We start from the raw sequence: 27,748 nt of genomic DNA on the forward strand, positions 1-27,748 counted from the left end.
ATCATATTTCTATATGCAACTAATATTTATTTTTTCAAACAATTTTTAAAATGTTGCAAATTTATTCTTCTTTTGAAATATATATTAACTTTTATATAAGTATTTTAAATTTAGTATTAAAAATGATCTCAAACGAAGAGCTCCAGAGAAAACACGTGTACCAGTTTTATCAAGAAAATTCAGATAAACCTAAATCATTCACTGTTTCTCATTTTGAAGCAGAAAACTTATCAAGATCGACTATGACCATTTGAAAGGCAAACTGGTAGTGGTAGAAAGCCGAAAATAATGACTAAGCGCACCATCTCAGCGTATAGCTTCAAAAAAGTTCAAATGTTCTCAGTCACTTATTTCTAAGATATTGAAAACCAAAACATCAATAAAAAAAAGAATACAAATGAAGACTCCAAGTCGAATTGAGACCCAGAGAGCAAAAAACCGACGTTTGTGTGGTCAACTTTATAAAAATTATAAAGATTTTATTTGGGTTCTTGATGACGAGTCTTATTTTACTCTCTCGAACAGCTTAATTAATGGTAATGATAATTTCTATTCAAGTAACATCGAATTAACACCAAACAATGTTAAATTCAAAGAAAAAAAGAAATTTGAAGAAAAATTATTGGTTTACGTGGTCATTACGCCTTTTGGCCTATCAACTCCATACATTGTACAGTCTGGAACAGCTATTAACCAGCATATTTATGTTGATGAATGTTTGACTAAATAACTATTACCACACATCAAACAGCTTCCAAAAAATGCCAAATACATATTCTGGCCTGATCTAGCAAGTGCCCATTACTCAAACAAAGCTGTTAAGTTTTTGAATGAAAATGGTATAAAGTTTATAACAAAAAGTGAAAACCCTCCAAATATGCCTGAATTTCGTTTTATTGAGGACTTTTGGTCTTGTATTAAAGGAGATGTCTACAAAAATGGTTGGCAGGCAGAGAATTTGGATCAATTACGCTCTAGAATACTTTACTGTTTTAAGAAATTCGACAAAGAGCTGGTACAACGTTTGGCAGAGTCTACTAGCAGAAGACTCGACACAATAAGAAGACAAGGTCTTGTTGAATTAAGATAAACGTTTTTATTAAAATTAGAATAAATTTGCTATTTTATTCTTTTTAAAACAATAAAATAGGTCTTCTAGATTAAAAGTTATTTAATTTTTAGTTTTGTCCAGATTTTTAGTAATCACCCGTTATCTTGATAATTAACCCTAACAATTTTTATACATTACTGGCAATGGAATCCTGGGCCCTATCCTATAAAAATTTTACAATATTGTAAACTTTACAATGTAATGACGCGAAAAAATAGTGTAACTACACTAAAAATTGAGTATTAAAATTGTAAAATTTACCGCGTCCCATAAAACAATGACGTTTTAATGTAATTGGCGTTTTTTTGTAAAATCTAAAAAATAGATCTCGCAATTAGCAATTTGAAATTGCGCGCTGATTTAATTTTGAAAAGAAACTTTAAAACTAGATACCGCTTTAATGACACTTATAAATTTAAAAAAGAAAACTTCTAAAAAAATTAACGACCTATTTTCTTAACTAGTTTTTCAAATAAATTTACATGATTTGTTTAATGATAAAAACTTTTAAATGTTTTGGTTTTTTCTACAAATTTATTTTTTTAAATTCTTAAATAATTTAAAAGCCATAGTTTATTTACCCTTCAGATAAATAAGATAAAACCTTAGGATAAACAATAATAAGACAATGTCAGCGTCAGGGGCTACCGAAACATAATTAAAGTTAGTGGATGGAATGAATGGTATGCTGTCCTGATTCTTCGGGTTTTGTATGTTTGGAACATTAATTATACTTACTCTCAGACCCGTTGAAAAAAAGGATAACGACTGATTAATTTGCTTTGTTGTGTCTTTTTTAATTATAGTTATTACATTTAGATTTTAAAACCTTGGTTTTAATTATGGCTTGACTTCCTTGAATTGTTGAATAATTTTAAAAATAATTCTAAAAAATCAAAATCTTGTAATTTTATAAAAAGGAGATTTTCTATATGATGTTTTCTATACAATAATTACATGAAAACAAATTTATAAGAAAACTAATATTTTTATGCAAATGCTAACAAAAGAACAGAAAACTGTTATGGCTAATATCATTTTCCAAAACAAAGAGAAAATGATTGGTTTTCTCTCTCCGACTTGAAGCAATCAAGATCGAAAAGAAAAATGGCAAGAAGTTGGAAAACTTCTTGTAGCTCATGGTCTTTTTTCTACTTTCACTGTTAAACATATTCGGACAACTGAGTGCCAAAAGCTGAGGAGATCAACCGTGGATAAGTTTAAAAAACTTAAGAAATCTGGTGCTGAAGGTAGCCAACTTTCTGACTATGAATACACTGTGATGGACATCATCGGAAAAGAATCAGCGCATATTCTCCCAATCAAAGTTGATGACATTAGAGTTGGAAAGAAGGTTTCGACAAACAAACTCACCGGATTTGCCAATCTAAATGAAGACATTACTTCAAATGACTTTGTAGACATCCCAGACTCGGTTAGTTTTGCATTGCTATTAGAAAATTATTTTCGCATGAGCTTATTAGAGAATTTAAAAACTTTATTTTAACTGGTTAAAACTTTAACTGATAAAAATATCCTAAATAAGAATTACATTGATGTTTAAATTATGTAGTAGATGTGCTGTGTTTGATAATTTCAATCGATGTAAAATAAAATTTGTAGTGCTTTCATTTAAATTTTAAACAAATTTATAGATATCTCTAATTTATAGATATCTCAATTGGGCAAGAATCAAACACATCAAATTCTGACATTGTTTTGCCATCTAATACAGTCCCTAGCTTAAATCCGTCACTAAAATGTCTGGCGAAACAAATGATAATTTAGCTAGTTTTTGTCAAGTAACCACTAAATATCAGTGTAACTTTGTGATTTTTAAAGTACTTAACATTAATTGATACTATCAAAAGCAAGCAAAAATTAATTCATTTGAAATTTTAAACGCCATGAAACATTAAAGTCTCCATTTTTTGTTACACCCATCGGTAAAATTTTCTACAAAACGATCGACATCATCATCAACTAACATCTTTTCGGATAATGAGTACAGTGCATTAAAGAAAGCTAAGATGAAGCAGGAGCTGGACATGCTAAAAGAAGAGACTGCGTACAGGGCTGAACGCCATCTAATGGAAAAAACTCGATTTAAGGCCGAAAAGAAAAAAAATTATTCTTGAGCAACAACTACTCCAGGCTCAGATCCAGTCTGTAACGTTTCAAAATGTTGAAACATCCAAGCCGAATAATCTTTGTCAGTCAGAACCATAATTAAAATATAAATATTTAAAAAAAAAATCCAATTATAGAAACGTATTCTTTGTTTGAAAGTTTAATTGTCGCGGCAAAATTGCTTAAAAATATTTTATATTTTATTATAAAATATTTTTATTGCAAAATTTCTGAGCTGCTAATAAGTTGACTGTTGGAGAATATTTTATATTTATTTAAGTATAAGTTACTATTTGTGAAATTCAATATAAGTTATCATTTGTGTCAGGTAAAAATTAAGCAAATGTCAACATCCCTTAATTCCGACATACCTCATTTATCTAAAAAGTACAATATAAGTAAATACAAAATTTTTTATTCGATTCAAGCAAACTACACAATGTTTATTTAAACGAAGCAGAATATAAAAACAAGGAAAAAATACAAAATTTTAGTTTCACTAAAATACTTTTTTTAAATTTACATTAGTTGAACAACTGCAAAATTTGATCGCGGCGTGCACCTATTCGAACTTCATCTTTAGTGTCGCCTCTAACTTGAAAGGACAAAGCTGTGGAAGGTATTACTGGAAGATTTTCTATTATTATTTTTGTTACGTTTTTCTTCTTCTTATTATTTATTATTAATTCTTGGGAAAACAATTAGTGAAAAAAAACTAATTATAAAAACAATCATTTCCCACTCCAACTTATAATCCATTATTTGCCATCAAAATAACCTTGCCTGTTCCAATTTTAATCTTTGTAAGTGATGTTGAGTGATGATGAGTTGCTGATGACTGATGTCATGTGATGATGAGTTGCTGATGACTGATGTCATGTGATGATGATGATGAGTTGCTGATGACTGATGTCATGTGTAATGATGATGAGTTGCTGATGACTAATGTCATGTGATGATGATGATGAGTTGCTGATGACTGATGTCATGCGATGATGATGATGAGTTGCTGATGACTGATGTCATGTGATGACGATGATGAGTTGCTGATGACTGATGTCATGTGATGATGATGATGAGTTGCTGATGACTGATGCCATGTGATGATGATGTTGAGTGATGATGACTACATAATCAAAAACTTTTTTTGGTGCAAATTTTTAGTTCATCACACGTCTTTAGGAAATCTATATCCATTATGATGTCGTATTTGTTTATTACTTCATCCACACTAAAAGCCATTGCTTTCACCAAGCACGCGTTCATTGAATGGTGTATTTTAGAATTAAGTTTTTCGCATCGAACTATTCCACCCATCGTTGCAACCTCTACTTCACGAATCACTGTATAGTCAGACGGCTGTAACTTGATTGCGAGCAACCAGTGTCCACAAGCGCAGTAGCTTTTCTTCCGTTTTTTATCAAGTCGATAATAGGTAGTATTGTTTTGGGTCGAGTTCATATAAAAATACCTAATGCGAACTTTTCCATTTAAGTTTTTGTGGTTTCGCAGACGTTTGTAGCAGTTTTTCGCTGCATGTTTATTGGAGCATCTGTTGCTTAAAAAGTATATTGACGTGCAAATGGTTTGCAGTTGTAACATCGCTTTTCTCTCTTTCTTTGTATATAATTTGCGATTTTAGTCCCAGTCGTCCGGTAACTTGCATTTACATCTTTATTTTTAGATAAACGTGCGTATCTTATCTAGTTTGTGCAACCACGGACGCAGTCTTGATCGTCAAAGCTCAACGCATCTTCTCCACGAAAAACGGCTCGCAGAATAGCACCGTCATTAATTCCAATAATGAATTGGTCACGAAGTCGGCTGTCCACTCTGGAAACAAGACCTTGTAATCTTGAGCTGCTCGAATCAGTCGATTAAAATTACAACTGGTTACTCGTTTCAACAATTAAATCAGTGTTTTTTAAAAGGAGTTTGTTCAAAATTTCTTGAGGAAACCCCCCAAAAGGTTATATTATTAAAGTGACATGAAGCTAATTAATGTAATGATGATAATAATAATAACAATAACAGCAACAATAAATATAATAATAGCAATAATATTTATAATAACAGTATTTAGGGATAATATAAGAAAGCTATTTTAAGAAAGTAATCAAAGACAGTAGTCAAAACTAAATTAAGGAAATAGGAAATTCACCAACAATAACAACAACAATTAGGGTAACTTTGATGGTACTTTTCTAGCTCGAAAAGTACCATCAAAGTTAAGTAATAGTCAGTTCAAATAACTCCATAACACTTTTAATGATAGTTTTCACTTTTTTTAAAAAAATTTATTATTTTATTATTATTATTATTATTATTATTGGGGGTTCTTTGATTTTTAATCTTTAAACTTGAATATTTGATCCTAATTGTAATCAAAATTATTATTATAAATTCTGAGAAGTTGGGCAAAAAAAAGACTCTGGACATGTTTCTGTTCCCATGTCACTCAGTACACTCCACTCACTCGTGAGACGTGAGACGAGAAACGCGCCTTATTTAACGTGATTCAAGTTTGTTTTGGTTTTTTCCGCACACTAAGTGCATTTCCCGTAAAAACCGCATGAATTTCTCAACAAGATGGGTAAGCCTCAAAGAAAAAAGCGCACACACCAAAATGTCAAAGATTTTAAAAAGAGTCATAGAACTCGCAACAGGACTAAAGATGTAGATCAAATTCACGACGAAATAGACCTAATTCCTTTAAAAAAAAACAACATTCTTCATCAACTAGTTGACCCAGATTTGCCTGGAGATGGACAGTTCTACTGTGTGATTTGCGCGTAGGCTCCTTTTCTATTGAATTCGTTTTGTTATGATTGCTAATCTTTAATTTGCCAACCAAATTTGTGTTCTATTACTAGTTAAATGTGCTTCTATAAGTTAAATTATTTTCACAAACAAATGCTCTAAAACAACCCAGTATGCAAATAAAGGTTTTTGGATTTATGAAAAGTTTCCCTGGAATTTGAAGGGAAATAGAGCATATAAAAATCCTTTTAAAACATATGTGCTTTTTTAAAAAATTGATTTTTAAGGGATTTAAAAAATAAAGTTTTTCAGATAAACTGGAGTCAGAACTTTACTATATTAGTTTTGTATATGTGTTACAAAGAAACAAACATAGCAACACATTAATGTGTAGTTAGTTTAGAATATACTAACATTGTTCCAAAAGTAAACCATTTATTATGAGCATTTTTTTGGTTTAATTGATTTGGTTTAATGAAATGCAACTTTTGTTTTATGTTTTGATTTGTTTACATGTGTCATGCTGTTAATAGTTTGCTTTTGTGTATAGTAATATTGTATTGTTTCTAAAAAAAAATATTCAATAAAAATTTCTGTTAATGGTGCTTCAAATATAAATCTTAAAGCACAATTTATTTCCGTTATTAATTATTAAAATTAGTTTCATAGCATATTTATACGCAAATTAAATAAGTAAAAAAAAAAGGTTTATGTGCGTTGAAAGTTATCCAAGGTGTATTTAAAACTATTTCATGTTGGGTTATTTTTCTATTTGAACTCTTTTGGGGTAGCTTAGAGTTCATAATTTTTTTTAAGGGGAAAAAAAAAATTATTTATTTTCAGCAAAAAGTTTTAAAATATTGTTAAAGAAAATATTGTTTTTAACATTTAACAACTTTTAACTTTTTAAAAATGTTTAAAAGTATTTTAATGAAGTTTTTCCAAATGAGAGTTTAATTTAAAAACTGATATCCTATATTTAATGAAGTTTTTCCAAATGAGAGTTGAATTTAAAAACTGATATCCTATATTTAATGAAGTTTTTCCAAATGAGAGTTGAATTTAAAAACTGATATCCTATATTAAAAACGTCAAAAATTGGGATAAATAACTAACATAATCACATTTAAAAATAAAATTTTGAATAATTTTAATGTACCAATATTTAACATAAATTTAAAAAGGTTTTCAATTTTGTACTATATAAATCTTTTGAAAATTTTCTCATTTTTTTCATTAGTCTTAATTTAGTATTTTATCTTATTAATTTTTTTCTCCCTAAAAAGTTCTAAAATTTTAACATTAAAAAAATGTGATGTGACACGTGATTGTGAAGTTAATTATTCAGTTATATGACTGTAAAAATAAAAGCATATAGCAAACATAGCATATATCACCAAACTCTCTTAAAAGTGATTTTAGTTGTATTTCAGGATTTATATAAACAGGGTATTTCAGATATTGGACTGCTTATTTAAAAAATCCCTTGTTATGATGTCTATCTTGCAAATTTTGTTCGTAAAAAATGTAACGCCCCACTTCAATTAACATAAAATGTCCCCAGTCAAAATCAAACCCTGGTCAGTAATAATTTTTTATTTATTTGATAAGTATTATTAAAGATTTATTAGATTGTTAATGTAAATTCTAAATGCGTACGTAAATTTAAGAAAAAAATTTTCTTTACTTTATAGAAGATACTTTATGGATGGAAAAAATTTATCAGAGCATAAAAAGACAAAGAACCATAAAAAACGGTAAGGTATTCCATTATTTATCTCTATATAAAACATTGTTATTATTTTTCTAACTTCAACAATGATTAGTAAAAAAGTGTAATCTAGTGATTATTTGAATACAGAGATATTTTCAAAATTATAATCAGTTAATTGCTCGCTTGGTAAACTTTAAATGTTTTTCAGATTTTTTAAAATAAGTTATCTTTAAAATATAAAAAATAGAATAGTGTTAAAGATTTTTTTTACGCATTGGCTGTGGAATTTCCTAAATTTGAACAATTGAAAATGATTTAAACAAATAGTGTTCCAATTTGGAGTGCCATAAGTTTGAACACCTATGTCATTTTTCAGAAATTTCAGTTCCAAAAATATCAAACCTGTCTTGGTAACAATTGGCTGAAATGAAACATAAGGTGTTTGTGTCAAATGCCAAATAATGAGTATAAATAAACACATAATGAGTTTTAATAGAAAAAGATTATAGCTAAGGTTTCACCGATGTTTTCTTTTGGACAATGCCGATTGATACAGGCCGATGCATTGGCTTCGGTCCTAAATTTGAATTTATGCTATTTTCTTTACTACTATTTAGTAAATTAAGATTTTTTTTCAAATATAATGTTAATGGTCAATTTTAATGCTTGCTTATTTGCTAAGCTTTGCTTAATCCTTAGTTGCTTTGCTCATTGTTGATTTATTATATATATATATATATATATATGATGCCGGATTTACACCCTTTGAGGCCCTAAGCTGAATCACCTTTTGGGGTCCTTTTTCAAAAAAGTGTAGAATTTTCTTATGTTAATTTTTCATTTTATTACATAAAAAATAAATTGCATAAGTATACTGACAGAATAATACTGTACAAATATGTGTAAGTAGATTTTATAAATGCAAAACAAACTAGAAAATAAGTAACATTTCAGCATAAGAGTAAATTTTAACAATTTTTTACTTATAGAAATTTTTTCCCTTTTTTTTCTTTACAAAATTTGTCGATTAGAGAATCTGTATCAAGGAGTTTTATTAAATCCGCATTGATAGATAATTTGATAAATTGTTCAAAGTTTCTTGGTTCATATTTGATCTCAAAAAAGTTTTGATCAATTTAAGTTTTGAAAAACTTCTTTCAGCGGAATAATTTGTTTTAATAAAACATAAAAAAGATTCTCAAAACTGTCTCAAGATTCGGAAATGCAATTTCTAAGTTTTTTTCATTTATCAACTTCTAAATGAATTAGTGAGTCATAGCTGTTTCTTGATATTTAGTTGTGATAAAGTTATGAAATTGCAAAATTTCATCAAACAAAGACATATCGATATCTTCATGATATTGTTTTCGACAATTTCTTCAACATTTTTCTTCAGCTTCATATTATCAATGTTCACATTAATTCAAAATCTAAAAGCTGTGTTAGATTCTTGGTATACAATCACCTTTTTATTTAAATTTGAGTGAATTTCATTGGCGACTTTGATAAAAGCATCTTTCTGAAACCTTTCTTTTGGACTTATTATAACACATTTTTCATGATTTGAATTGTCAAAGAATTTTTTTTTTGTTTTATGTGAATATTCTTTGTTCTTTGTGAATATTCTTTGTTCTTTGTGAATATTCTTTGTTCTATATGAATATTCTTTGTTCGATGTGAATATTCATCAGAAAGTCAAATTTTAACTTCAGCTTTAAAATCGTTATAGTTGTCTTTCAAATTCTGGATGTAATCTGCCAGCAAAGAAAGAAGTAAATAACATGTATCTAATGTTTTTTTTGAACCTCAATTTGACACTGAGTTTATTCTTTTTAGAATTGCATCCCAGAAAACTGTTTGTACTGCAAATTCAAATTCTTCCATTTTTGATACAATATTCTGTGCTTCAGCTCTAGCAATTAATTCAAAATTTTGATCTGCCAAAATATCTGTGACTCAAAATACTTTCAAAACAGAGATTTCCTTCACTGAATCTTGCTGATCAAAACTAGTTGTTTAATTGTTGAACGATGTCAAAATAATTTTTAGTTTCTAGGCAAACATCAGCTCCAGAAGATCCAACCAAGTTTAAAGAATCTCCAGTGCAAAGAAAATATTTTGCAAGATTATTTTTTTCTAAAATTTTGCTTGCATTCCTTTTTATTTTCCCGGCATATTAGAAGTGTTCTCGTATGACTGAGATCTGCAGTCTAAAAAGGTGATTCAAATTTCATTCAAGAAGTTTGCTGTAGCTTTGGCTACAGTTTGATCCAGTTTTAATTTGAATAAGCTGTAAAAATTGTTTAATTGGTTCGTAAGATTGTTATGCAAGTATCTTTAAACAATGCAAAGTAGATCGTGATAAGATAAATCAGGCGTAAATTCTACTGAAATTCCAAAATATTTTGAAACTTTTATATGACTCATGATAACTTTCAGAACATTTTTTTCCATTAAAGAAACTAATTCATCGCAAACTGTCTTAGACAAGTATGAAGTTTTTCCTGAACCAATTTGACCTTAATGTGTTCTGATAGGAATGAATCAAATTTTGCAATCAGTTCAAAAAGTCTAAAGAAATTTCCATTACTTGGTTCTCCAAACATTTTGTTGGAACCTCTAAATGTTAGATTTTTATCAACCAGAAAACAAATTACAGCACTTCAAAACCATTCTCCAATATTACTGTTCTTTATTTTATTCTTCATCAAGTTTGTTGTCCTATGTGTTGTGACTTCTAATTAAATAAGCCATTAAAGCTTCTCTGTGTTCTGTAGAATTTCCGTGGCTTTTTAACAGTGAAACAGCATCTTTCCAGTCTCTTACACCAGGTGAAGCAAGGACAATAAATGAAATCTTAAGAACCTTGCATTCAAAGCAGTAAAGATTTCCTTTTGCTGGGAAGTAAATGAACCATTCAGGATCATATTTTTCACAATTAGCTCTTTGGCCTTTGAAAAAAGATTTTGAACAAAAAAAAAAAGCGTGATCCTTGTAAAATTGTATTGATCATGGAAATCATTATCAAAGTTCTGAAAAGTTTTTGGTCTTTTTGAAACCCAAAACGAAATATCGTTTTCAGAAAGATGTTTCCATATGCCAACGTCATCTTTTCTGTTGATGTTTAAGTTTCAGCTTGTTGATGTTTAAGTTTCAGCAATATCTGAAACTGATTGTTCTGTTTCAATAGAACAAATTATGGACTCTGTACTTCTGACTTTCACCAAAAAATCTGCTCCTGACCACGCATATAAAATTTAGTTTTCACAACTTGGCCACGTCTTGTTTAGATGTTCGAGAACATTCAAGTTTATGTATGTTTCCATCTATGTCTGCATAAATATTAGTTTTTAAAATACACGCTAAAAGAATTAACTTCATAACTTTATTCTTTACTTAGCAAATTTAAATATTTTTCACTTAAATTTTGGGGCCCAAAAAATTGTGGGGCCTAGGCCACGGTCTAGTCGGCATATATAGAAATCCAGGACTGTATATATATATATATATATATATATATATATATATATATATATATATATATATATATATATATATATATATATATATATATATATATATATATTTATATATATATATTATATATATATATATATATATATATATATATATATATATATATATATATATATATATATTTTATATACATATATTTAAATTTCTAACTTTATTATAGGAATTAAACAAGAAAAATATCAACCATGAGCAAAGCAACTAAATGTTTTATAGACAGTTTTGATATAGGTGAAAATAAAAGTTCAAAGCAATTTATAAATTTTGCAAATAAAAATATTAAAAAGCAGAACATCTGGCAGAAAATTTTTTTTTTACATTTTAAATTACGTTTACATTTCTTGATTTAAAAAAAACACTAAATGTAGGGACCTCCTGATAAAAAACAGTTTGAAAAATATTTTAAGGTTTAGTGGTTGCAGATGTGTCTATATAATAACATAAGCTTATACATGCATTTTGGTTTATGAAATAATTATATTTTTGCATACAATATAGAAACATAAAATTATAAAATCTGGTTTTTTTAAACAATTGGCATCAGCCGAAGGTTACCAAAACTGACGCATCAGCTTAAAGGTCGATGCTAACAGAGGATATTACAGGAAAATAATTTGGGTGGCAGTACCCTCTGCGCCAGCTTTTGCATAACAAAATTTGCTGTATGATATTTGCTGTAAAAAAAAAGGTGCGCCCTTAATTATAGCTCACTTAAGCAGCGCTACTGGTAAAATTTCTAGAAAAGATATAGATGCTACCTTACCATGCTGTAACAAAAGCTCAAGCTTGGCTGTTAAAGCAGGTTATGTTTAAATTTGTGTTTTTGCACTTTGTCCAAAAAAGAAAGGGTGTCATTAGAAGAATAAATAATTTTGGATTCATTAAGCAGTACTTATAAAAAGAAGCAACTTTAGAAAATGCTAGTTTAAAAAAAAAATTTGATGAGAGCTCAGTTGACATTGAATGTTGACATTCATTAGTATAAGAATATGAACATAATTTTGAAAATAATCAACAACATTTTTTTTTGATTCAAATTTACCAGCGAGATTTTATCACAAGCCTTTGTTATGTTAAGATAATCATTGCTTTAGTTTATCCATCTAATACATGATAAAATCTATCTGTTATTACAGTTAACCAATCAGCAGTTCAGCAAAATAATCATAAATTGTCATAAAGTTGTTCGATTTAATATGAGGTATTAGAAAATTGTTAGTTAAAGATTCAAAGGCTTTGCTATTAATAGTAAGAAGACTTGTTAAAGAAGTAAAAGCTTCTATAAAGTAAGAAGGTTTGTTAAAGAGGTAAAAGCTTCTATAAAGTGTGAAGACTTTTTAAAAAGGTAAAAGTTTCTATAAAGATAATTTCTCTAAAGTAAATCTCTAAACTTTTTAAAAATAGAAATAACTGACGCCTATTTCAAGCACTTGTTAAATGTTGACACATTTTGTTTATTAATCAAATACTAAGCTACATTGTTAGTAATAAGAAGACTGGACAATAGTTAGAGGAATCGATTGCACAAAGTATGCCGCTTGTGATATGAATGATATGAATAAAAATGGATTAAATTGTTTCTCTAGATTGATTGGAAGAGTGTGGTTATCAGGTTCAAAGTCTTTGCAAAGTATTCTTTTCTTTGAAAGAGGTAACAAGATTAGACTTACAAAAGATGGAGCCTTAGTCTTTGTTAATGATGCTATTAAAGATTTTCTTTAAGTTTGTAGAGCTTAACTTCTGAGATAAAATATGAGATTTAGTAATAAAATAATTACTTTTGTTAGTTTTATGATTAAAAATCCTTGATCCCTCACCATGTCCCTGATATTCTTGTTCTCAACTTATTTTGCTTTGTATCTTTTGTCATGGTTAGTGTTTTTCAGCTATAGGGGTTGAAAGAGGACATCGATAAAATGAATTAAAAAGTTTCTTTGCTGCATTCTCTCAAACTTAGTGAGGTGAGTACAGTAAAAATATAAAATTTTTGCATTGATTTACAATGATGAAAAGACTCAGAAGAGTTGTTTTGGTGAAAATGATTACAATCGGAAAAAATCTAACCAAATCATTGGGTGCCTTCATAAGAAGGAGAAACCATGAGGTATAGTGAGGCTTAACTTTAAATCTACAAGAAACATTAAAAAACTACCTAAATCCTAGAGATAAGGTAGCAGGCACAATATACAAAAAGACAATAGACATCATATCAATACTCATTACAAAAGTTTTTGATGATCCTTGATTTTTTGATGGTCTTTGATTTTTGTTATTTGATTTTTGTATTATATTATATAAATATTTGTAGTCTTATGTAGTTTTAACCTTTGCTATTTTAAAACACTTTGTAAGGAATTTAAAAAACTTGATCTTTTCAGAAAGATGAAGTTTTTTAAATTCCTTACAAAGTTACTAATTTTAATAGGTAATGTACTCCTAATTCTTTTTGACACTTCATTCATATTCAAAAAATGTTTACTGGAGCGTTCGGTTTTACATAAATAGTATATTAGCGACTTTACGAAATCAAAACGCCAACCGCAACGAGAACGGGGAAACTATGTTTTTTAAAGTTGTCGTTCACGTAGCCGTTTTTTGTAAAATATCGTTACGAAAGTTACTATGAAAACGTCGCGGTACGAAAAGCCTTTGTATAGTTCTGTATATTTTTCTGCATGATTTTTTGTACAGTTATATTTATAATTTTTAAGTAAGAAACCTATTCGATGTAAATTTCAATAAAAGAACGAAGTTTAAATTATTTTTTTAAATTAACATGTCAAAATTATCTCAGGTTCGCAATCAGTTACTCATTTCTCATTCTAATAAGATAATAAACAACGAAGAGCTATTATTACTTTACGATGTTAACAAATCAAGTAACTTAACTTTGCCTTATCATAGTTATCCAAGATTTAATTTAGACGACATATCAGAGGATGAAGCCAAAAGCGAATTTCGATTTTTATTAAAAGATATATACGAGTTGATCAATATCCTTAATATTCCCGCAAAAAAAACGTGTTACAATGGTGTCACCATATCAGCTGATAAAGCCTTTTGTATTTTTTTAAAACGTTTTGCGTATCCCTGCAGGTATCAAGATATGTTACCGCGATTTGCAAGACCAGTACCGCAATTGTGTATGATTTCAAATCATATCATGAATTTATTGTTTACACAATGGGGCCATTTACTTACCAAGGTAAATCAGGGATGGTTAGACACTCTGCATCTTGAAATTTATGCTGCTGCTATTCATGCTAAAGGGGCTCCTCTTAAAAACTGCTGGGGGTTTATAGATGGAACTTTAAGACAAATAAGTCGTCCTAGAAAGCACCAAAGAATTTTTTATAATGGACATAAAAGATGTCACGGAATAAAGTTCCAATCAGTAGTTGCACCCAATGGCTTAATTGCAAATTTATATGGTCCTGTGGAAGGGAAAAGACATGATAGTGGCATGCTCGCTGATTCAAATTTACTAAATAAATTAGCAGTAAATTCTTTTAACAGCAATAGAGAGCCTTTGTGTGTTTACGGAGACCCTGCATACCCCCATAGAGTTCATTTACAATGTGGATTTAAAGGAGCTAACATATCATCTGAACAGCTTATTTGGAACAAAAATATGAGTAAAGTTCGTGTTGCTGTTGAGTGGATATTTGAAGATATTGTAAACTATTTTAAATTTTTAGACTTTAAAAAGAATCTTAAAGTGGGACTTAGTCCAGTTTCTAAAATGTATTTGGTATGTGCGTTAATGCATAATGCACGCGTTTGCCTATATGGTTCAACAACAACAACATATTTTGATTGTCAAGCACCATCCCTTTCAGAATATTTTATTTAACTTTTATAATTTAATAAATACTTTTTTAAATGAAATATAAGACAGAATATAAAATTGCTTTATTTTTTTTCAGGTAAAAATTTGCTTAGAATTTCTAAAAAAGATGCTTGCTGTTGCATCATAGCTTGCATCATGTTATTTTGTTGCTGCATCATCTGTTGCATTGTTTTTCCTTGTGCTTCAACTTCTATTCTTTTGACTTCAAGTTCCTCTTTTCTAATATTTATTTCCATTTCACTTTTCTCTTTTAAATAAGAAATTGTTTCATTGCCATTATTTCTGGACTTTTTATTAGTTTCTTGTCGTCCGTTTCGCTTTTCACTTTCACTACATGTCTCTAATGACCGCTTTCGCATTTCTGTTGCTTGCAAATTATCTGCATCAACCTTTGCATTATTTTGGACTAAAAGATCTTTAAAATTACTTTCAGATTGCTGAAATCTCTCATAGACATCAGCAATAGCCACATCATAGTCTGTTAAGTCACATGTAATTCCACTTGCTTTATTTTCTTCTGCATCTTTTTTTTTAAACTTTTCAATTAAAAGGTTTACATGGTCTCGAGTTGACCTTCCAGTAACTTTAAAACAAGGCTCAGGTAATCCATTAAGAGAGTTGGATATTTTTTCCCATGAATCGCCTCTTTCTTTTGAACCACGTTTAAATTGCCATGGCTCGAAGGTCAAAACCTCCATTAACAACAGTGAATCGTGTAGTTGAGTCGCATTGAACTAGAATATAAAAGTGTTTTTTTAAATTTAATTATTATTTTAATAGATTGATTTATTTAATAGATTGATTAATTTTTGATAGAACAGATTTAAATGATTAAAAAGTCATACTTATACAAATTTAAATCATTAGAATTATATTATATTAGTTATATTATAATTATATTACTCATTAGTTTATATAAATCTTGTCTTTAGGGGAAATCAATTTAGATGACCCTGGAGATAACAGATTTATATAGCCACATTTTATAACTATTTTTATAAATAAAATATTACCTTGAGGGTGATGTTATTGTTCCACATGAAGATTCCATAACAAAGATAAACTGTGTGTTATGTTTAGCTTGATAAGTATTTTTCATTAATTTATTTATTACTGCTCTGTTTAATAAAAACTGAACACTCAAACTGAGCACTAAATACTCTTGCAAGAAACATAAAAATCTAATACAATGTCTTTTCTAGTTCACTAAATTTAACTCATCTTTGCACATTTTCTAGTAACAATTTATATAGAAACATAAACCTCAAAAATGTAAATTATAATATTAATATACATTACCAGTTACTAAATTAATAATAGCCATATATTTATTTGGTTATTATTGATAATCAATAATTATTGGTTATTGATTTTAATTGTTTTTAACTGATAATTATTATTAATATGTTTATATAAGCATATTAACAATTATTATCAATTAAAAACAACTTTAATCAATAACCACGCAAACATCGCTTAATACTCCGAACCTTTTACCATTGAATTGCACACACACAGCTGATATATCAGCTTATATCGATATAAAGTTCACCACAAAAAACAAAAACAAAAAATCTTAGTTTGCGAAAAAATGTTAACGTTTTCATAATCATTTCACGTTTTCAACACAACGCTGAAACTTTAATTTTAACGTCCGGCCTAGAACTTTGAAACGCGAATTGGGACTTACCCTAAGCTTACACATGCGCATTAGCAATTTTTTGTGTTTGGACGTTGCGGTTGCAGTTGTCGTTTTGATTTCGCTATTATAAGTTTTGATTTTCGCTATTATAAGAACTGGAGCGTACCGTTTGACATAAATAATATATTTTAAGAACTGGAGCGTTCCATTTGACACGAATAATATATTATAAGTTCTGGAGTATTCCATCTGATTTTAATAGTAAAAAAAAAAAAAAAAGAATTTGCTGCATCATTAGAAATAATCAAAAAAGTGAAATTAAAGTTTTTTTAGTACTTCATCGATTTTTAACTTTTTTAAAAATGCTCACGTGGAATTTTTTTTACTTTTTCCTAATTTTAATGAATTATAAAAATTGCGACCCAAATTGGTCTACAATTTTATTTTTAGAAATGTTAATCGTTTTTAGATTAAGGGTTATGAAAGAAAAGCCATATTCAGTAGCCGAATCACAAATGGCTGCTGGAATGGGATCATATACTATTAATCCAAACGTAAAACAAATTGGTGAAAAAACATTGTATAACGAATTTGTAGCTCCAACATCGCAAGTAGAAGATTTGCATATTGATTGATCATTGTTTCAAAGATTGACCATTGTATCAATCGTGATATTATTAAATATGTTGAATTAGTTTTTGTATTAAAAAATACAAAGTCTAATTTCTTATTTGATGTATTTTAAATAAAAATTTGAAATATAATTTTTTTTAAATTTCTTTTATTCATTGGAAGTTATCGTTGTTAAGTACCTAGAAAACGATTTATTCAAAGCTGTTTTAAATTCCAATGATTGAATTATCTTTTTTGAAAACTACAAAAAATCCTCACATACTTGGTGTAGTTAAGGCGGTTTTAAACATAGTTTACTAATATGATCTGTTATAATTGTTTTAAACATAGTTTACTAATATGATCTGTTATAATTGTTTTAAACATAGTTTACTAATATGATCTGTTATAATTGTTTTAAACATAGTTTACTAATATGATCTGTTATAATTGTTTTAAACATAGTTTACTAATATGATCTGTTATAATTGTTTTAAACATAGTTTACTAATATGATCTGTTATAATTGTTTATTGGCAGTTTTTCTTCATTGTAAACTTTTTCTTTATCGGAATTCTTATATTTTCGGTGAAAATTGATAAAAACGTTGTGTTTTGACACCACATTTAATTAATATGTACCATAACAGATTAGAACTAGATTCTGTAGTGGGTTAACGCATCTTTTTAAAAGATTTTTTGTGGTAATAAAAAAGATTTGAAATTTATATATATATATATGTATAAAAAATTTTCATTATCATATCATAATTATATAAAAAAAAAAACTTTTCATTTAACGTAAAAACCTGAAACAAAAAAGTTATAACATTTAAAGCTCATGTTTCGACACGTTGAAAATCAACGTAAAAAATTGATAGTTAACATTAAAAAAAAAAAATTCAAATAATTTAAAAATTGTTTTTTTATTTATTTTTAATGTTAATTTATCTCCCCAAGGCCAAGAAGGCTACTACAGCTTCATCGGCTACTATAATTGTGGTTACAACCCTCTCTGAACATTGTAACTCCGAACCTTGACGAATAAGGCCGCTGCGCGGAGAAACAATTTGAGCGCGGTACTACCAAGGACGTGGTGAGGATCGAAGTCGGAACTTCTTGCTTATGAATTAAGTGCTCTACCATTACACCACTACCGCATTAACTACGCCAAGTATATATTTGCACATTAGAGAGGGGATAAAGGAGGAAATTCTATATACATGTTATTCTATATACATGTTACTCTATATACAATTCTATATACATATTTATACATATAATGCTATAATTATACATATAAAATTAAATATTATATTTACGTCCATGGTAGATCGTTGCGTTTTAAACAACCGCCTATTCAATTAGACTGCTTAGAGCACTTCAATAGCCAGATTTAAAAAAACAAAATAAGTTTCGAGTATGCATTGGTAGAACGTTCAGCCAAAATATGATCATCGATGGTCAAAGATAAATCTGCCAAGCAGCCGACGTTAAAAATGTTTATGTTGGCAAAAACTGTACCGATATTTTTAGGTCGGCTACGTGGCAGATTTTTCTTTGTTGGTATAACTCCCACCATCGTCTTCCAAACTATTTTTGGAGCAAAATAGCCAGATACGAAAACTTAAAAAACAATGTTTCCCGGTTTTATAATTTGTTACAACTACTTGTGCCGGTTCACAGAGGAAAGATACTCTTAGTAAGATTACCAACTCTGTTCATCCTTTTGACCTCGCAGTACTTTCGGGCGGCTTTATGTCTTCTAGTTTGATACTTTTGCACAAAATTTTATTTGCCTGCGTATAGTGTGCTTCGATAACTAGGAATACTCAGGCATTTTTGTTGTTGTTCTTGTTCTTGTTTCTATATATTCTGGTTAATGCCGTTGCACATAAAAATATCCTGTCACCGAAAACCGCTTAGCAATATGGTTGCCACAAAAATTACCTTTGATTCAAAGTCAGTTTTATATTTTGTTCAAAGTTTGAACAAAAAATTATAACAAATTAAATAAACATTTGTCAAGAATTTAACAAATATTTTGTTTAATGTTGGGCCGTGCATCAAATGTTGTGCATTCAACTGAAACTTTTAATTCATTTTTGGGCGAAAAACTTTTAATTCATTTTTGGGCGAAAAACTTTTAATTCATTTTTGGGAGAAACGTAACAAATTATGTGCGTATGATGATTTTACTAGTAATGCAGTTATCTTTGTCATTGATAGTAAACCTTTACTCTACTTTATAGCATCTTCTTTTGATAATAGTATTTTTCCTGATGAATTAAAATTAGCTTAGATTCACCTGATCTTAAAAAAGGGCGATACATTCACTATCTCTAACTATCGTCTTTCTCGTAACCTTCCTTTTCGTAACCATCCTTATCGTAACTTTTCTGTATTTTCAAAAATATTTTTTTTTTTAGATTTCGCTTACATTAAAATGTCGTTTATATGGTGTTACAATTAAAAAAATTCCAATATCAGCATAATTAAACTAAGAAAAACACTCGCATATATAAATATAAATATAAATATAAGCATATGGCTATTTCCACGATGGAAGAGATAAATTTCGTGTTTAAAAATATCTTTTTTCAAAAGGTTTAATTTCTTTAATCATAGTTTAAACACCTTAAAATTATTGTTAAAATAAATTTTGAGTAGAAAATGTTTGAACCGAGTAGATAAATTTGATGAATGTTAGCAACTGTTTGTTCTTTTTATTATTCGAAAAAGTGAGTAAAATTTGAGGGCGAGTTGTTGCAATATTTTAAACAAAACATATCCATATTTTTGTTTAGAAAGAATCTTTGAGATTACATAAATGTTTTGAGAAAAAAAACTTTACTCTTTAAAAATAATTCAAGTGTTTTTTTGTCCCATACACATCTGCAAAAATTACGTTGCGTCACTGAACTAAAAGCTAAAAAAGTTTAATTATCGCAATGAAATTATGCTTTATGGCGAGGTTTTTTTAAAAATTATATATTTTAATGTAAACTTTTAATCATTACTAAAAAAAAATTGGTCAAAATTTACGTTATGCAGAATACCAAGCTAATTATGTTTCTCGGAATGCTGATAAAAAGAAAGAAATGTCCAGAGTTAGATCTAAGAGATATCGAGAAAAATTGAAAGCCGATCCTAATAAAAAAGCAGATTATGCTGCTAAAGCAAAGTTAAGAGTTTTAAAAAGTCGCGCTTTAAAAAGAAAACTTTTAAATCAATATCAAAGACCAAGCTCATCTTTTAAAAACGTTTAACAAAGAGGAAAAGCATTGAAAAAAGTTTTAAAAGCAGTACCAACTTCAAAGGAGAAACAATCTGAAATTCTTTCTATTCTTTCAAATAGCTCTGCTTGTAAAGATAATTCGGGCCTACCTCCAGCATGTTCAAAGCTGTATGGTCTTTCTGAAAGCGATGTTTTAGCAGTTGTAAACTTTTATAATGAAGATGAAGTTTCCCAAATATCACCAAACAAAAAAGATGTCACTCGAATTCAATTACCTGACGGAAAAGCAAACAATATTCAGATACGTCATTTATATTATACGCTAAAAGAAGCTTTCGAGTTATTCAAGGAAAAGCATCTGCACATAAAAATTGGACTCAGCAAATTTTGCGACCTTCGTCCACGCAATGTAAAGTCAGTTACAAAATTTCCGCATAATGTTTGTGTTTGTAGTTTGCATGAAAATATGCGATTTGCCTTAAATGCATTAATAAAATCAATTCAAGCGCCTTCAATCAAAGTTGGATCTGAAATGATAAATAACTTTGTTTGTGAACCGTTGCATGCAAAGTTCGTTAAACACGCATTTGTAAAGAAAAACCAATCAACAATTTTGCGGCCGTGGCGCAGTGGTTAGAACGCTTGCTTTAGAAGCAGGAGATCCAGGTTCGAAACGAGCTTTGGACATATTTTCGCGTCACGGTAAGGAAGGAGGCGTGAACTTCCTGGTTAAATGCACTTCCGCGGTGCTCTGTGACAAGACCATTAGGACTTCTTGGGGCACCTAAAATAAAAAAAAAATAAAAAAAAAATTTTTAATAAACTGAAGGAGGTTTCGATGAGTGTTAATTCTGAAATTGCGGTAATCCAAGTTGACTGGGCTGAAAACGCTAGGTGTTTCTATCAAAATGAGCCACAGGCGGCTCATTTTGGTCAAAATCAAGTTTCTATCATGACCCTAGCAGTCTGGAACATTGAGTTAAAAACATTTGCCATAGTTTCAGATTCAACTGATCATACTAAGTCTTCCGTTATACCGTACATTGACAAAATCCTTCACTTTATTCCTGATCAAGTCAAAGAAGTAAACATGTTCAGCAATAATGCCACTTCTCAGTTCAAAAACAAAAGCATTATGGCTGCAATGGTTGTGTTTGAAAAACGTTTTCATAAAAAATTCTTCTGGCATTCCTTTGCAGCGATGCACGGGAAAGGAGTGTTTGACGGAATAGGAGCTACTGTTAAGCGAATCGCAGCCCTGAGAGTTAAAACTAGTCAATACGAAATCAGGTCAGCAGCAGATTTTGCGTTAGCATTACAAGATTTGCAAATATCTGTAATTCACATGTCAGAAAACGATACAAGACAACAAAAAATTGAACTTGGATTCAGTTCAATTTTAGGTTATTCAAGAAAAATCAAAGGTATATCAAAATCACATTATTTTTATGTTCAGAATGATAACGTTGTTCCGATGCTATTTTCACCTGAGTATAATTAAAATTTATTACAAAATAACAAAACTTTTTAAAATGATTTTAGTTTCGTCTTTTTGTTTCGTCACTGAACTGTTAGTTGTCTGTTTGTTGCGTCACTGAACTGATAGTTTTTTTTCTGTAAAATAAAACGATATGAAAACTTTATTGTTTGTGGCTTTTTTTATGACTACCTTATTGCCAAATGAATAAATTACAACAAAAAAATCTAATAAGTCAAGCAAGAATTAAAATTTCAGCGAAAACTCCATTTAAAAGTATGCTGATAAAAAAACACTTTTTTCCGCGTTGCGTCACTGAACTCATGTTTTAATTTTTGCTATGTAGCAGTTATGTTAATACAATTGTGTTTAGTTTATATTATAAAATTTTAATTCAAGATTGATTTAGAGTAATAAAAAATTATTTTTGAGTTATAGAAAAATTTCTATTAAAAAAAATCTCTCCGCATGATGCGTCACTGAACTATGGAATTGGCCATATATACACTTACAAATGTATAGATGCGCACAACTGCCAACAATTAGAAATAAGCCAGTATTTGAAAGAAGATAACTAGATCTTGTCGTCAGAGCCTTATAAAATACAAGCAAGTTAAATAAAGAAAAGTTGAACATACTAAAAAATAAAGTAAAAGTTAAAGTAAAAAAGTAATAAAATCCAAGTTGAATAAAAATTTTCAAAATATTAGAAGTATCTGAGTATATTATCAAGTCAAAAAATACATTTTTTTAGATTGAGCTTGAAAAGATAAAAGAAAGTTGATTGATCGAAATTCTGCAGAATATTATTATTCCATCGGTGGGGTCCACAATAAGCAATGCAAAATTGATTAAATTTGGTGTGACAAAACGGCTTATTTAAAAAGTCTATGTTTCTCATATCGTATTTATTGTCAGGTTTGAGTCTGAAAATATTATTAAAAGCGGTAGGGGATAAATTTTATTCTCCATAAATATACAAAATATAAAACTTTAAATATATTGAGTTCAAATAAATTTAATAACCTTATTTCAGTAAAAATAGGTTTGTATGTGTAAAACGATCAGCATAGTTAATAATGCGGATCGCAAGTTTTTGTCGACAATAAAGAACTTTTAACTTTTTATAGTACTCCCCCAGGCAGTGTTAGTATAATTCATGTAACTGTGGATAAAAGAGTAATAAAGTTGGCTTAAGCAATTTTTATTAAGGCAGTTACGAGCTTTATGTAGAATCCCAATGTTTTTTGAAGTTTTAGTAGATACATAATTAATGTATTGATTCCAGGAGATGCCTTCATTGAGATAAACGCCTATGAAATTTGTAAGGGAATCATTTTTTATTTTAATTTTTTCAATATAAAGTTACGTGAAGTTTGTTGGTAAAAATCGCTTTTTTGCATACGAATGGAATAGAGTCCATATGGTTTTATTAATATTTAAAGTTAGCTTATTACATTTAAACCAGTTTGATATATGTTTTAATTCTTCATTCATAGTGGTAAAGAGTTCATATATATTACTGCTCGAGAGGAATAGATTAAAATCATCTGCGTATATGATACTTATAAGTTAGAAGCTTTATTTAAATCATTTATATATATCAAGAAAAGTAGGAGTCCAAGGATTTGAAATTTGAAATGGTTCTTTACAATAGAGTTTTTAACTACTTGACAATAAATAAAATTTTATTTAAAAATCAATTTTAGAACTATCTTTGTTACAGAAAATAATATGTTAAGGAGAAAAAGTCAGGTATAGTGTGTGGTGTTCCGCAGGGATTAATCCTTGGGCCACTGTTATTTTTAATATACATCAATGATATGGATAAAGCTTTATCTAAAATATCGTCTATAATGTATGCTGACTATCTAACCTGCTCTTCAATCACTCTGATACAAAAGTACTTTTTGAAACCATGAATATTGAATTAAAAAGTTTTAACCTCTGATTTAGGGCCAATAAACTGTCTTTGAATTGTGAAAAAACCAGCTTTACTCTGTTTCATAAAACAAGACTAGTGAACCTTCCATTAAAGTTACCAAAAATGTTTATTAATAAAAAATATATACTTAAAAAAGATTATCCAAAGTTTTTAGAAATTTACTTGATGAACATTTATCGTGGAAAAAGCAGGTCTAATAGAAACAAGAATACTCTCTGCAATGGGTGTGCTATATAAATCAAGATCTTTTCTCGATGTTAAATCACAAAAAATGATGATACTTTAGCCTTGTTCATAGTCATCTTTCATACACTAATATTGTATAGGCAAGTACTCAAAAATAAAATTAAAAAAATTACAAAGCTTACAAAACCATGCATGTAAATTATTTAAATAAATTAGATAATGATGCCCATGTAACGAAAATAATGAATATCCAAGATGTAGTTAAATTAAAACTTAGAATCTTTACAGATTCTAATATTTATATAAAATTTATATAATAGTATAAAAATAACTTACTACCAAACGTTTTTTCCGATATTTTTTGATTTAAATTTTCTCTTAAGTATAATTTTCGATTAAATACTTAGACGATTATTCAGATTCGAAAAGTTTTAAAAAGTCAAATTTTACTATAATGACTCAAGGTCCATTGTTATGGAATCAAATGAAAAATACTTGTATAAAAACTTAAATAACATGTCATCGTTTAAATTTTTCTTCTCATTTTTCTCTTTATTTGTTTTTGTTGCTGTTATCCTTATTATTATCTATTATTTGCAAAATAATAGATAATAATAAGGATAATGCGTTTATTACATCATATTTATAAATATGCTTGACATAAACGCGGGAATCCCACATAACCTCACTTTCTAACTTCATTTTCTTATGTAACCTAACTATCTAACCTCACTTTCTTATGTATATTGTGTTGTTTGCTGGTGATGTATAAACAAGTTTGTGCGTGTATTTATTTGATTTTTTATGAACACTTTAATTTAAGGTGTGCAAAATAATAAGTAATGTATATTTAAATTTTAAATTATTTACAATAATAATTTAATTTATTTAGTTAAAAGTTGAAATTTGTTAAACTAAAATAAAAGTATTTATTTTTTTAAAAGAAATAAAAAAGAGGATAAAAATCAAAAGAAAAATTGGACGTAATGTACATTGTTCGGAAGATTAAAGAAATTTAATCAAAATTTTACAAAACCAGGGTAAAACTTTGAAAGAAATTTCAAATTTAATGGACTGTTCAATTAATATGGTATGCAAAAAAAACAACACCTGAAACATGCGGTCGAAAGAGGAAGACATCTAGAAGAGATGACAAAAATATTGTTCTTTATTCCAAAAGAAATCCTTTTGCAACGTCAATAGAAGTAAAAACTACTCTTGACCTGCAAATTTATGTTTCGACAGTTAGAAAAAAGCTTACTCAGCAATATGTTAAAGCCAAAGTACCAAAGAAGTGTCCATTTTTATCGCCAAATAAAATTAAAAACAGGAAAGATTTTGCTAGGAAACACGTGGGCTGGCCATCTTCAAAATGGCAAATTATTCTTTGGTCAGATGAGACCAAACTTTGATTTGGGTCAATCAACAAGATAATGACCTAAAACAAAGCCTATCTTTGATTTGGGTCAATCAACAAGATAATGACCTAAAACAAAGACTATCTTTGATTTGGGTCAATCAACAAGATAATGACCCAAAGCATGCAGCAAAGGTAGTAAAAATTTGGCCAGCCCAATCACCAGACATAAATCCGATAGAAAATCTCTGGGCACACGTTAAAAATGAATTAGGAAAACTTTCTAAGACCAAAAATAAAGATGAGAATTGGAAAAACATTAAATACATTTGGAAGAACATTCCAATAAGTACATGCCAGAAATTAGTTGATACCATGCCGAAAAGATGTGCAGCGATAATTGCGAATAAAGGGTAAAAACCAAATATTAATAAACCATAAGTAAATTAAATTTTTACTTATTATTGTTCATTATTTCAAGGAAAATGTGTACTTAATTTTAATTAACTTATTTTTTTGCACAGTAAATATTTTTTTAAATAATCTAATTGTATAGGCTAGTAAACAAATTTTGTTTTTTAATTGTTTCCTTACATTAAAAATGTTAGTTAATAATTGAATTAATTGTATCAAGTACTTTTTTTGTACGAAAAGTCAAATTGTTTAACAATTACCTATTATTTTGCACACCACTGTACATCGACTGACAAATAGGTAGAACATGCAAGGAGTGTACAAACACTGACTGACAAATAAATAGAACATGCAAAGAAAACCGCTACATTGACTGAGGGTTTTCATTTGGGTAGGCAATTTATCAATTTTAAAGCAATATTTTTTTGAAAAATTTATTTTTTGCGGGGGGATTTTTTCCTTGAATCGCGTTTTTGGAATAAATTGCTTAGCTTTCCGAGAATAAAAATTTGAGCTAGTTTGCTAAAGTTTTATTCACGTAAAGCTGAACAATTACTTCTAAAAAGCTGAGTAAAAGCAATTGCTTTTTTTTGATTTCTAAAACTCACTTCTTTTTTTTTAATCAGTAAAATTCTATTCACCTTATAAATAAAGATTAAATATTTCCGTGCTTTTTGAAGAATATGTTTAAGCCAATAGCGCTTCTTGTTAATTTTCAATAATAGATGTTTTATTTATTACCTTACCACTTTTACATTTGTTAATTTTATATAGTTAACGAAATCGCTTATTTTTAAATTGAACTTTATATTTACGGAATTTATCAAGGCGCTTGGCGTTAAGACATAATAGTCTTCGTCTCGCTCCTGCTACCTATAAACCTTGTTAGTAACTTACGGATAACATATATTTACACGGCAAAAAATAAAAAAATAAAAAATATAAAAATGTTGAAATGTTGAAAATAAATGAAAAAAAAAATCGTTGCAACTTATTGCAGCTCTGGAACAAGGTGCAAAAGTTAACGTCGTAAGTTGCAACAAAGTACTTCAAGAGTCTTGCAGAAAAATCAAAAAAAAAATTAGTTACTTTGAGTTTTTATTATTTTACATAAATTTTATACTTATAATAAAGAAAAGCTAAAATACAGAAAATATCTGTAGACTCAGAAGTATTTATTTGGAGCTGCAACATTTTATGTGAAACTTTACATGAGTCTGACGTGTTTCTTGAATTTATGATTACATTACATTATATACAATTTTTGTAAAAAATTTCAAAAAAAATTTAGAAAAGTGCTTTATCCCAAAGTTACGTTATGATCCAATTTTCCCAATCATAGAAAAAACAATAACAACTAAGAATATCAATACACCCTTTTTACTGTACAATAGTACAGTACTGTACAATACACCCTGGATTACTAAAAGTTTTAAAAAATCATCCAGAATAAAATAAAAGTTATGTATAAATTTTTTAAAAACAAAAACAAGCAAAAAAATTTATAAGAACTACAAAAACCTATTTGAAAAAATTCACAAAACCTAAATAAAAATTATTTTTCCTTATTATTCAATACATTTAAAAACGACACAAAACGCACGTGGCAAATAATGAAAGAAATTATTGTCAAAAAAAATCATGCTCCGATTTCCTGCCACAAATTGTTAGAGTCGATAACAAAAGTTTATATAAATCAAAAAGCTATAGCTCAAGAATTTAACAAATATTTTACTCATATAGGACCAACACTGTCTGAAAAATCTTTAAGACCAAAAA

The 27,748-nt window shown here is 28.6% G+C and overlaps 2 protein-coding genes across 2 annotated transcripts; one reads left to right on the top strand and one right to left on the bottom strand.

Moving 5' to 3' along the window:
• The first annotated feature begins 5,787 nt into the window (after window positions 1-5,787).
• LOC100206242 (zinc finger protein 593) lies at window positions 5,788-17,516 on the top strand. Its single transcript, XM_065814802.1, has 3 exons — window positions 5,788-6,033; window positions 7,696-7,758; window positions 17,211-17,516. Exons 1-3 carry the CDS (start codon window positions 5,831-5,833, stop codon window positions 17,374-17,376), a joined length of 432 nt encoding a protein of 143 aa, XP_065670874.1. The 5' UTR covers window positions 5,788-5,830; the 3' UTR covers window positions 17,377-17,516.
• Window positions 15,147-16,331, bottom strand: LOC136089086 (uncharacterized). Its single transcript, XM_065814801.1, has 2 exons — window positions 16,113-16,331; window positions 15,147-15,833 (listed from the first exon to the last, which is right to left on the bottom strand). Exons 1-2 carry the CDS (start codon window positions 16,137-16,139, stop codon window positions 15,162-15,164), a joined length of 699 nt encoding a protein of 232 aa, XP_065670873.1. The 5' UTR covers window positions 16,140-16,331; the 3' UTR covers window positions 15,147-15,161.
• Window positions 17,517-27,748: the final 10,232 nt, after the last annotated feature.

Source organism: Hydra vulgaris, chromosome 12 (genome assembly GCF_038396675.1).
Source record: "Hydra vulgaris chromosome 12, alternate assembly HydraT2T_AEP".
In the NCBI taxonomy this organism is placed as follows: Eukaryota; Metazoa; Cnidaria; class Hydrozoa; order Anthoathecata; family Hydridae; genus Hydra; species Hydra vulgaris.